The sequence below is a fragment of the Cebus imitator genome, unplaced genomic scaffold, assembly GCF_001604975.1.
Source record: "Cebus imitator isolate Cc_AM_T3 unplaced genomic scaffold, Cebus_imitator-1.0 Scaffold162, whole genome shotgun sequence".
NCBI lineage: Eukaryota > Metazoa > Chordata > Mammalia > Primates > Cebidae > Cebus > Cebus imitator.
In genome coordinates, this window is record NW_016107477.1 from 3,195,581 (window position 1) to 3,207,728 (window position 12,148).

Genomic DNA, 12,148 nt, shown 5'->3' on the forward strand with positions numbered 1-12,148 from the left:
AGGGGGAGCCCCAGGCATGGCTTAGGATAGGTCTCTGTTATTAAACTGTTTTCTAGGGAACAAAAGAAAAGAGGAGTGCAGGCCAAGAAAGGGTTGAATATCCCCTAATACCCACCCTCTCCTTCTTACAATTAATGCCCCATTGACACTCACTCCTCTCTCCTCTCTACATCAGTCTCTACGATCCCACGGAACACTGGCCTTGTCCATGGAATATTCAGCAGCCATAACACGCTGCAGTTACTGTTTTCATGACTATTTCCCCTTGTCACTCACTTAAAGGATATGTTTTTTCACTCTTACCATTTGATCAGTGGTTCTCAGCTTATTTCTGCTCCAGTGCCCTTGAGCGTTGTGTCACTTCATTAGCAGGAGCTGACTACTGCAGTGATTCTGAAGGTGGGAAGAAAGGGGACTTTGGAAATTGGGCAAATTTGAAGAGAAAGGCAAGTTAATTGAGGGTTTCTCCAGGGTGTGCACACTCTCATCACCAGGAAGCATCACTATGCAAATGGTGATAGGACTGTGTCACCAAACTGGCTCATTCCATAAAACATGGTAACCAGAAATACTTGGGGGCTTAAGACCCATGGCTCGGGTGACTTCAGAATGCCACATTCACTGTGCAATGCAGTGGGCACAAAGCCACGGATTCTGAGGCAGCTTTGTGGCCAAGTGGAGGCACACTGAGTTCAGAGTGGAATGGCCTTGGCTCGGGTCCCAGCTCTTCTGCTTACCAGCTGTGTGATTTCAGAGGAGCCACTCAATGCCTTTGATACTAAATTTTCTTATCTATGGAACAGGATTAAAATGCTCACCCGTGATAGAGCTTCACAAACCTCATAAGCAATGTATTGATCAACAGGAAATATATGGCATTGCTCCGAAAAGTCACTCGTAAAATCCCTCATTCAGAGTAATATTCAGTAGAATAGGAAACATATTCTAAAACTCAGTCAGACATCATGGGGACTGTTTCGGGGTATGAAAACATTGTATACATGTATTTTTAGGCTGCAAACCTCAATACGATTATCAAAAGAGAAAGAGATAATAGGTAAAGGAAGGTAATTATATGATAAATATTGCCAAGATCGTGCATAGGTGTTCTTAATCTTGCAAAATAGAAAAATTCTGCACAATTTCAAATTACGTTAAGTTGCAGTGAAAAGTGGCCAGAGATTAGCAACTTCTTTAAAAGATCAAGGAATGTTCACATTTAGATTCCAGTTTGTTTAAAAACCTAGTTCATGTGTCTAGATTCTTGTTTTCACCCAATCCTCACCTCTCTTACTTTTGAAGCATCACATGTTCCTTTTGACTGCCTTTGTTCAGGACACTGGAGAATGACAGTGACCAGCAACCACTGCCACCACTGTGCCTGAACTTCTGGGGCAGTCTGTTTTGTGGCCCATCAGGCGAAGTTAGGTGTCTTCAGTTGCTTTAGTGCTATAGCAATAAATAGTTTATATGGATCTAATAAAATGCGACGCTTCAAAGCACCAGAAAAGAAGTCTGAGCAGAAAACAAAGAAAGTTCACAGACTTTGCATGCCCCAGTGAGTTCATCTTCCTTCTTTCAGGGTGACAATTTTAGTCATTTTACGTGCACAATTTTATTCATATGAGAAAGGGAGGAAAAGTTCTATTTCAGAAGCATCTAAAAAACTTGACCCTGCACAGCCTGAAAACATACCGTACATTATGTACAGCCTTGACCTGCATCCCTTTCTTTCTGGCAGCTTTTCTGTTGAATAGGATTTTTTTTCTCCTTTTTTAATATCTAGGAGCTGTGGCATTTTTAACAGACTGCATCATTTTGGAGTAATGTTCTCTTGAGGTGGGCAACTGAGATGTATAATTATATCCTGTGGAAAATGATGGTGGTATGAGGGGTGGGGAAGGAAGTTATTGAATCACAAAAACATGTTTTCTATTCAGAAAAAAATGATAGTATGCAGGATGTTCAATTTCCTTCTGCTCTGTGCCCATGGAGAGTGCAGCATCTTAAAGCGGGGAAGTCATTGGTATTCACTGGAGCTTGCCTGGTTTCATTTTTATTGTTTCAGAGACTTATTACTCTTTCAGAGTAGTTCCCAGGTTGGCTGCCTCTTTGCAGTGTACATGAGCTAAGGTAGTCAGAGGAAACACTTTAATTACATTTTAAGTAGAATAAAAACATAAGTATATTTATGAAAATTCTAACAGAAGGTGCAGTGAGACCATTAACTTAAATCCCAAAAATGCATATAGTGTTTTTTTCATAATAGAAAGTTCATAGTTGGTGTGTTAAATTATACCTGCATGTTTAAAATCTGCCCTAAACACTAAATATTACCTAAGTGCGCATATTATATTCAAAATCCCAGCTATAAAACTTGTGCTGGGAGCAGGGGCCATCATTGCCTGCCTCCCACATTTGTCCTTAAGTTGCTGCTCTGCAGATGGGACGTCCTCAGGGGCTGAATGATGCTCTTAGCCTTGGTTCCCTCAGCCATCCCTTCTGCTCTCTCTCATTGAGCCACTTGTTCAAAATTATGCCTGAGCTTTGGTCGAATTTGATTTTAGCAAGCCTGCCCATAATTCTGTCAAGGAAAGACTCTGAGGTGAGACATAGAGGAGGAGTTGGAGGTTGTGCTTTAACTTGAACGTAAGGATTTGTCTCAGGCAGAGAGAGATGCCAGGAGAAGATAAGAAAAATTTCCCCCCAGAGACCAGAAGCACTCGTTGGCATATGCTTTGAAAATCCATACTCCAAAGAACAAAGTTCTTTTCTATCAGCACTGGGAGGATTCAAAACCTGTCTTTTTTTTAAAAAAAATAAGTTTGAGAGGAACCTTTCTTTTCCACAATATAAATTATGTGGTGATTACTTCCCAAGAATATTGGTTTAGAGTAGTATTCTTCTTAAAGCATTCAGTAATTCAATTTATGTAATTTTAAAAGAACACGTATAACTTTTGACCTCGTAAAAGTTAGGTAAAGAACCTTTTATTCTTGCCCAAAGAAAAATGCACAGGAGAACATCTTATAAAACATGCATTGACTTTGCTTAATTTATTAAAAGATATTTAAAAGTGGAAAAAGTATGTGAAAAGGGACATAATAGAATAATTGCATAGCAAAGTTACACATAACCCAATGTTACTTGATTTTCCTCAGGCACAATTTACTGTTGCATTTATTAGCGATTANGTCTACCAAAAAAAAAAAAAAAAGAAACAAAAGGAAGTAGGGTGAACTCACAGAGTCATTAGAGAATCCTCAGTCTTTCTAGGGAAGGAAGAATAAAGGAAGTATGTCTGCCACCTCTGCAGCTGCACATCTGTGGCAGTCCTGGCTGCAAACTAGACATGAAGCAGTATTCTGAGGCACTGATGGCAGTCTTTCTATCCCAGTTACTATAGTTGCTCTGAGAATTGCTAGCCAGGAAAGCAACCAGAGGCACACAGTCTGAGAGATCCATGTAGCATATCATGGCTTCTCTGAATACTCAGTGGCTCCAGAGCTACAGATAAAGTTTTATTGTCTTTTTTTTTTTTGAGACAGAGCCTTGCTCTGTTGCCAGGCGCCAGGCTGGAATGTAGTGGCACAGTCTCGGCTCACTGCAGTCTCTGCCTCTTAGGTTCAAGCAATTCTCCTGCCTCAGCCTCCTGAGTAGCTGGGACTACAGGCATGTGCCACCACACTCAGCTAATTTTGTATTTTTTAGTAGAGACAGGGTTTCACCATGTTGGCCAGGATGGTCTCGACATCTTGATCTCGTGATCTGCCCGCCTCGGCCTCCCAAAGTGCTGGGATTACAGGCCTGAGCCACTGCGCCCAGCCTAAAGTTTCATTTTCTAACTAAAAATTTAAACAATTGACTTTTGTCTCACTTTAGGCATAAGAGGGAGTCTGAAGTGTAAGGTAAATATTTTCTTAGATATCTTGAAGGTATATGCTAGAAAAAAGCGATAGCATTCAAAACTGGATTCATCTTAGGAAAAACATTTTTAATCTCCATAACAAAAGGAAATAAAATCCAAGGCAACCAATCTAGAAAGCCCTTCTCTTTTCTCTCTGGGCTCCCATGGGTATATTACCTATTTTCTAAGCCAGGCGTGAAGACACGTGGTCTTAATAATACAAATGTATCCATGGGGAAATCGGCTGTATAATTGGAAGCAACACTTAACAGAAAATGCAAGACACAGTTACCATATCTGTATGGAGTCAGGAGACTGTGACATTTATCTGTGGAGGCACTAGTTACCTGATATTTTCCTCAGACCACCTCTAATTTTGTTTTTTGTGTTTTGTTTTGTTTTTTAAAAAATACATTTGGACATTTATAGTGATTCATATAATGCCTGGATAAAAAAAAACATTTGGACATTATAGTGATTCATATAATGCCTGGATAAGAAGGTGGGAGTCTTATTGCAAGAAGTTGAACTTTTCCTGCAATAGCTTCCATGGAATGAACACATGTCATGTATGAGAAGAAAAATTCTTGTTTTGTAAAAGTAATCAACAAAGTTTAGTTGACCTTTTTAATATTCTCTTGTTGTAGACATTATTTCAGAGATAAGCAGACATAATCTTGGTATGGAAAACAATTGTTGGCCATATGTATTTAAGTTGACTTACTACTACTGTTTTCTTCTCAAGGTCATTGAGGGTGAGGGTGGTAGAGAAAAAGCAGTGGATAAAGAGTCAGAAAAACTGCGTTCTGGTATAGGTTGTGTTAGGAGCTGTTGAGGTATCTGTCTTCATCTCATGTCCCTCAGCTGTAAGGGACAGCTCTTGTACTCTTCTCTGGTGAAGACCAGGAGAGATGATGGACTCACTCATCTGCACATATTTGTTGATGCTCCCATAATAAGTAGTCAGAGATGGATAACACTTGGGCCCCATCCATAGGAAAACATTCTGGGAACTGTAGTGCTCAAATGCAGTACAATTGGTTATTATTTCATTTGTGGATTGTGTTTGTTTCTTGGTCACTAATTACATGAAAATAATACAACTAAAATAACTGTTTTTAAATACACGGGCTATTGGCAGTCCAGTGATAACCACACAAATGCTAAAGAAACACAGCTGTGATGTGTGCTTTGTTCCCCACAAGGGAGCCTCTGTGTGTCCAGAGAGGGCAGGGACTGTCATGTGGCTCGGGTCCCCATGTGAAGGCTCAGGGCACCTAGGAGCATTTTCTGTATGAGTTGAGGCTGTGGATTTACTGGAAGACTTCAAGGTCTCTCTTAATTTTCTTCTTCCATCTTCCTACAAAAAAAAAAAAAAGAAACAAAATCTGAGAACTTTTTAGGTGGGTGGAAAAGGCAGAGGGAAGTGAAATTGGTAATTAATCATGACAAACTCAAAGTAGAATTAAATTATTGGAAGTCAAATCATAGTTATTACTCAACTATAAAATTATTGTCATTCATAGAGTAACAAAGACACTATTCACAAAAAGAGTATCTGACTTTAAAATCCCTGACGCTACTTTTAAATGCACGTTATATAGCAGAATAGAAGTTACATGTTTGAATAAATTCCCTGAATATAGAAAGGCCTTGTTCTAGATGGAATTAACTAGCAGTTTTTAATGATAGTATTTGTATTAACTTATTAATAACCTGAAAATGTTTTTATTTGTATCTGCCCTGTATCATACAGTGTTTTACTTTTGGTATTAGTCCGTTCTCATACTACTATGAAGAAATACCCAAGGCCAGGCACGGTAGCTCACTCCTGTAATCCCAGCATTTTGGGAGGCTGAGGCAGGTGAATCACTTGAGGTCAGAAGTTTGAGACCCGCCTGGCCAACATGATGAAATCCCATCTCTACTAAAAATACAAAAACTAGCTGGGCATGGTGGCACATGCCTGTAATTCCAGCTACTTGGGAGGCTGAGGCACAAGAATCATTTGAATCTGGGAGGCAGAGACTGCAGTGAGCTGAGATTGTGCCACTGCACTCTAGCCTGGGTAACAGAGTTAAGGCTGTCTCTCAAATTTAAAAAAAAAGAAAGAAAGAAAGAAATAACCACGACCAGGTAATTTATAAAGGAAAGAGGTTAATTAACACATGGTTCTGCTGGGCTGAGGAGGCCTCAGGAAACTTACAATTGTGGTGAAAGGGCAAGGAAACATGTCCTTCTTCATGTGGTGGCAGCAGGAAGAGTGCTGAGTGAAGGGTGGGAAAAGCCCCTTATAAAACCATCAAATCTCATGAGAACTCACTCTCTATCAGGAGAACAGCATGGAGGTAACCACCCTTGTGATTTAATTACCTCTCACCGGGTCTCTCCCACAGCCCATGGGGATTATGGGAACTACAATTCAAGATGAGATTTAGGTGGGGACGCAACCAAACTGTATCACTCTTCAGCAAGTGATGCATAGTGTGTGTCTATTAATACAGCCGTTCATATATAGCACATCCAATCCTGCTGTGTTTTTGAAATGATAAAATATAAGGTAAAAACTATTAAATGTGATAATAAAGTGTCACCTCTGATCAAAACTAAGGGACCTTAAATTAAGATGAGCAGATTAAACCTCTTCACTCTTATGTTGGTAGTGTTATTTTTTCACTCTTCTGTGTTGTGTTATAAAATGGTGTTGATCAGCTGTTTTGTTGGGTGGATGTGTGGAGGACAAGATCTGAAGCCTGAGGGCAGGACAGACCTAGGGCTGGGCTCTTCTCCAGCCAGTCTCTGATGTGAGCTCGGTAGTATGGTAACAGCAATATCCATACCCTGCAGGCCACAGAAAAGGTGTGGACTTAACAAACTATGCCAGAATGAAATCTGCAGGCTGTGGATAGGAAGGCTTTCCAAGCCTGAGAGCCTCTGGCATACTTAAGCTGCAGAAATAAAGCTTCATAATGAGATCAAAGCCAAAACATACTATAACCAGACACCACAATTATTCATTCATTCAGTAACTAATTATTGGATTCCACACAGCCCACAGCCTGGTGGCAGAGACAGCCTGGTGGCAGAGACAGACATAGAAACAACAGAGGATGCCAAGCACTGTCCACTTAGTGGTCAGAATTCTGTGCAGCACACAGGTGGGCATACGGGGCACAGATACCCCATGATGTCTGTGAGCAGTGTTTCCTACTGCAGCATGCTAAGTGACAATTTACCTCATGAGGGAGAGTTGGACTCATAAAAAGGAATAAATACATTCTGCCTAGCAACAGACTAATCTCAAAATATTCTAAGTGGTGGAAATGGCCAAGATGGCTGAAGTCCACAGGTGAGGTGGAGACTGGGGAGGAAGGAAGACCTTCTATTTGTGGGAGAACTTGAAAGCCACCCTGGGGCACATCTGAGGACATGAGCCCCGAACACCATGTTCTCTGGCCCCAGAGCATTCCCGAATGGTGCTCTCATTCATCTGGTCTCCCTTCATCTCTTCTCCTTTCCCTCCCTCTTCCTTCCCAGTGGGTGCCAGGAAGTATATGAGTACTGTGGCCAAAACAAGAAATAGTTTTCCTGAATCCTCTTCACATCCATCCTTTTCTCATAACCTTCTCACATGGTTGACACATAAAGGTAAAATGTAATGTGAACTAAAGTGGAAATAAAAGTCCCACATATTTTTTTATTTGTCCACTGAGAGTAGAGGACATTTTCATTACAACTTGAATAAAAAGAAATGAATAACCTAAAGACTAAAGACCCCAGGCATCAAAATGCCAAATCCCTAAATAAGTGGACATCTAAACTCCATTAAAAATGAAAGCTCAGGCAGAGATTATTACAGGATTTTAGCCTGGAAGTTATGAAGTCATCTCAGCTTACCTACTTTCATGTTTTAACCAAAAATAATTTTTCATCAATTAGCAAATAGAAGAAGACATCATTATATCTCTTACAAGAATATTGAAAAATTATAATGTCATTAAGAAATTGAGAGAAATGTTAATTTTTCTGTAGTAAATATTCAGGTGGGATGGGGATGAACATGTGGCCATTTTTACTGGTTGTACAGAGAAATTGTGGGTTCACTCTTTAGCCTCCATCTCTCCATTTGTAAGAGAGTAAGTAAAGGAAAACAAAGTATAGAAAAAGCTAACTAAAATATTTAGAATATAATATGGTATAATAATCCTTTATCTCATTCTTGTAGAAATTCTTTCCTTCTTGACCCTTGTTCTATATTTTTTAAGACCATCCTCCATTGTTAAGATCCCTCTGTTTACTGCGCCAAATTGTAATTCTCAGTGTCACTTTGCCTTCCTTCTAGAGCTTCTTTGAAGGGCAGTCTGCACCATGGGACTCGGCTAAGAAAGATGAGAACAGAATGAAGAACAGATATGGGAATATTATTGCATGTAAGTGTCCACAGCGTCATTGTGCTGTTGTAGAACTTCCTTTTCGCATCTGGTAAGATTAACCACCAGGCTTGTACAGAGGAAATTTACAGTGCAATTACCGCCTTCATCCTTCTAGAAGATCTGGTGTTATACTCATATTAAAGAAAGGAATAACATCTGAATACCCCCACTTCATCATTGTACTTTTGCTGTGGGCCCTGTTTTAGGTTTGGGTAACATAGGTAACGTTAAAATACCAAGAAGGAAAATGCATTTTGGATGGAGTGAACATAAAAGTCCTAATGTTTCCCAGCTGCTACCTGAGAATGAATGGAAATAATGATGCACCGCATGCCTTAATGCAAGGAGCTTGGAGTTCTCTGCAAACATTAACTCATTAATCCTCTGGACACTGGGTTAGGTAGGTCAGTAATAGCCCCATTTTAAGGACAGGAAACTGAATCTCAGAAGTTAAATGATACTCCCCATATCACAACACTCATTAGCAAAAGAGCTAGGATTATAGCTTAGAAGTTCCCAGTGCCTGCGAAACCGAATGTTACCAATCCATAATGCCTTGGATGGTTTTTAAGTCGAGCCCAGCCTCATTAACGTTCGTAAACAATGCTGAGATGCATGCTGGATTGATGAAACCCCTTCTCCCAGGGCTCACACTATCCATCCCCCATGTTAAACTGCTATCCGTCATCCATGGCTGCATCAAGGCACTGACTGGGCCCACTGTAGTCGCCTATCAGAATTAATACTATTTATAAAGATGCATACATTTTTAAAAAACAACACAACAATGCGGATTAGGCCAGGAGAACATTTTGCTCATCGTTCTCATTTCTTATGAGAGAACAGACTTGGACAGTTTGATTATTCCAGGGAAGCAATCTATTAGCTTTATTGATTGTGAAAGTGCTGTTAAACTGTCTTTGCCTGAGTTCACATTGCTTAGTGTGACAGTACAGATTCTCTAGTAGAGCTGCCCACAGAATTTCCTGTGACTGCAGAAATGTTTCGTGTCTGTGCCGTCCCAGACTGTAGCCATGAGCTACACAGGAGTAGCTGCACTGCATACTTGGAATGTGGCCGTACAACTGAGAAACTGAATCTTGTTTTTGCTGTTCAAGAGTTTGACAACATGAATTTAAAATTTTATTTAATTTTAACTATTTTGAATTTACGTAGTCCATGAGGCTAGTGGCTACTAATCTAGTTAGCACAGATTTTAATGTGTTTTAGAAAAGAAATGGGGCGAGGGGGTCGGTGGTGGTAGAGTGGAGCTTACACATGACACAAAACGTCCCAATTGAGCACGTGCTGCTTTCCCTCTGGCCATCAAGAAAGCCAGATTGCCAGTGTTGCCAGGTACAAATGCTAGCTTCATGTGTTTTGTAGGTTGGTTTTAGAGCATGCTGTATTTACTAGCACTGGATTGGTCACATCACAGTCCTTTGTATGTAGGAGATACTGTCCTGAGGCCTAGGATTGATTACTCCTCAGTGGATTCCGTCAACACTTGTGGGATGCTGTCTTGATACGGGCACTGAGGACACAAAGGTCATGGAGATGAGATGGTTGGTGCCCCTTCCCCCAGGACAGACCCAACTGGGCAGAGTTACCGCTGTGGCAGTAGTCCAGTGCCTGGTACATAGTGCTCCAGAGGCTTGGAGAAGGAAAACCTGGTTTCTTGGTCTATCTAGACCCTTCCACATTCCTTCATTTTCTCTGGGAGCCCACTGAAGCTTTGCACTGTTAGAAGAATCCAGATTTCTCCTGGTGGCTTATAGGATCCTTTTCAGGAGTCCCTTCAGCTCTGCAACAGACTCACAGAGATTCTTGGAAGTGAAACAGGACTTCCCCTTGCCAAACCAAGTGGAAGGAAGGGACATTGCTGAGCCTAAACTTCATTGCTGTAGCGTCACTGATGTGGCCTCGTGCTGAGCATACAGAATGCAGTGTCAAAGGATGTAGCCTTGCGTATGCTGAGAGATCCCACTGGCCTTTGCCCAATATGACACTGAATCTGCTTCTTCCCAGCGTATAGTTTAATACCTCCTCTTGGAGACACTTGAGATATATTTTTGAATCATGAGTGAAAAAAGCTAGCATTTGCTGGGCACTTACATATGCCAGACACCACACTGAGTACTTTGCACATATGAACTTGCTCACTTCCTATAACAACACCACGAAACAGGTAATATTTTTGTATGTATTTTATAGCTGAGGAAATCAAGGGATAAAGAGAGTTAAAGGGTTTCACAGTTAATAAGGTATGGAGGCAGGATTCCAACCCAGGAGAAGCTATCATAACTACTGCCTAGTGGGTGCTGGGATGACTGGCCCCACTGACTTGGTTTTCACCAGGTATGGTGGCTTATACCTATAATCCTAGCACTTTGGGAGGCTGAGGTGGGAGAATTGCTTGAGGCCAGGAGTTGGAGAACAGCCTTGACAACAAAGCAAGACTCTGTCTCTACCAAAAAAAAAAAAATAGCTGGGCGTGATGGCACGTGCTTGCAGTCCCAGCTCAGGAGGCTGAGGCAGGCAAATATGGGGATGGCCCTATATTGATTGTTTCCTTTCTAAAAAATGGCTGCAGGTCCCCCACCATGTTCCAAGCAGATTTTCTCCTTTAAACCTCCATAAATTCAGGCCACTTTGTCTCCACTTGATCCTCGTGGGTATTTGATGTACAGCGATTTGTCACAGGAACACTGAATTCTATTCCTCTATCCATTCCTCATCATAGCTGGACAGACAGTATGTGCTTAATAGGTTCCAGTAATCCATCTCTTCTTTCAACAAATATTTATTAATCCCTTTCTTTTGCCAGACTCTGTGGGAGGCAGTGCTATAAGAAGATGGTGAAGGCCAAGGCGGGTGGATTACCTGAGGTCAGGAGTTTGAGACCAGCCGAAACCCTGTGTCTACTAAAAAGGCAAAAATTAGCTGGGCGTGGTGGTGCATGCCTGTAATCCCAGGTACTCAGGAGGCTGAAGCAAGAGAATCCCTTGAACCTGGGAGGCGGAGGTTGCAGTGAGCTGAGAACACACCACTGCACTCCAGCCTGGGTGACAGAGCGAGACTCCAAAGGTTTCAAAAAAGAAAACAGATAATAAAACACAAATGTATACTGCCCTCCTAGCAATTACAGTCTGGTGCAGGGGCCTGGCAGCCTTTTTTCTGTAAAGGGTCCAGTAGTAAATGTGTTAGCCTTTACAGGCCAATCTCAGTCTCAGCTCAGCTTCTTGGCTCTGCTATTTTCATGCAAAAACAGTCACAGACAGTACAGAACTGGATGGGTCTGACTATGTTTCAGGAAAATTTTTTTTTCAAAAGCAGGCAGTGGGCTAGATATGGCTTACAAACAGTAGTTTGCTGACTCCTGGTTTATTGGAGAACAGATTCCATGAGGGCAGCTTATCCTTACCCGCTAGGGTACATTTCTACCTCCAAGATCGTGTTCAACTCTCAGAACCCTGAACTTAGGATCAATTTTTTCAGTACCCCAAATATAGGTATCAAATGTGATTTGTGTGTCTGGCACAATGTTGTCAGAGGTGGGATGGATTTAAATCCACTTCCTACCACCATGAATTTGCAGTCTGTTGCCAGATCCGGCTAAGACATGCATGAAGCAATAGATCTCAGGTCCATAAATAAATGGAAAATGTATTGTGGGGACACCATTGGGGACATCAAGGAGAAGGGTGAGTGGATGAGGGGCAGACTGATCAAGAAAGACCTTTCGGACAAAAGAGAAGGACATAGGGTTTGGAGACAGGAGGAATAGTTTGGAGTCCTTGTCCTGCCT

General features: G+C 41.3%; 1 protein-coding gene across 17 annotated transcripts in view; it reads left to right on the forward strand.

Annotated features, from left to right (window-relative positions):
- Nucleotides 1-12,148, forward strand: part of PTPRM (protein tyrosine phosphatase receptor type M) — an 858,282-nt gene that overhangs the window by 736,311 nt on the left and 109,823 nt on the right. For all 17 annotated transcript variants that reach the window (XM_017543961.2, XM_017543962.2, XM_017543951.2 and 14 more), the window contains one exon: nucleotides 8,250-8,337. In XM_017543961.2, the coding sequence (XP_017399450.1) occupies nucleotides 8,250-8,337 (88 nt within the window). The remainder of the gene's footprint in view (nucleotides 1-8,249; nucleotides 8,338-12,148) is intronic.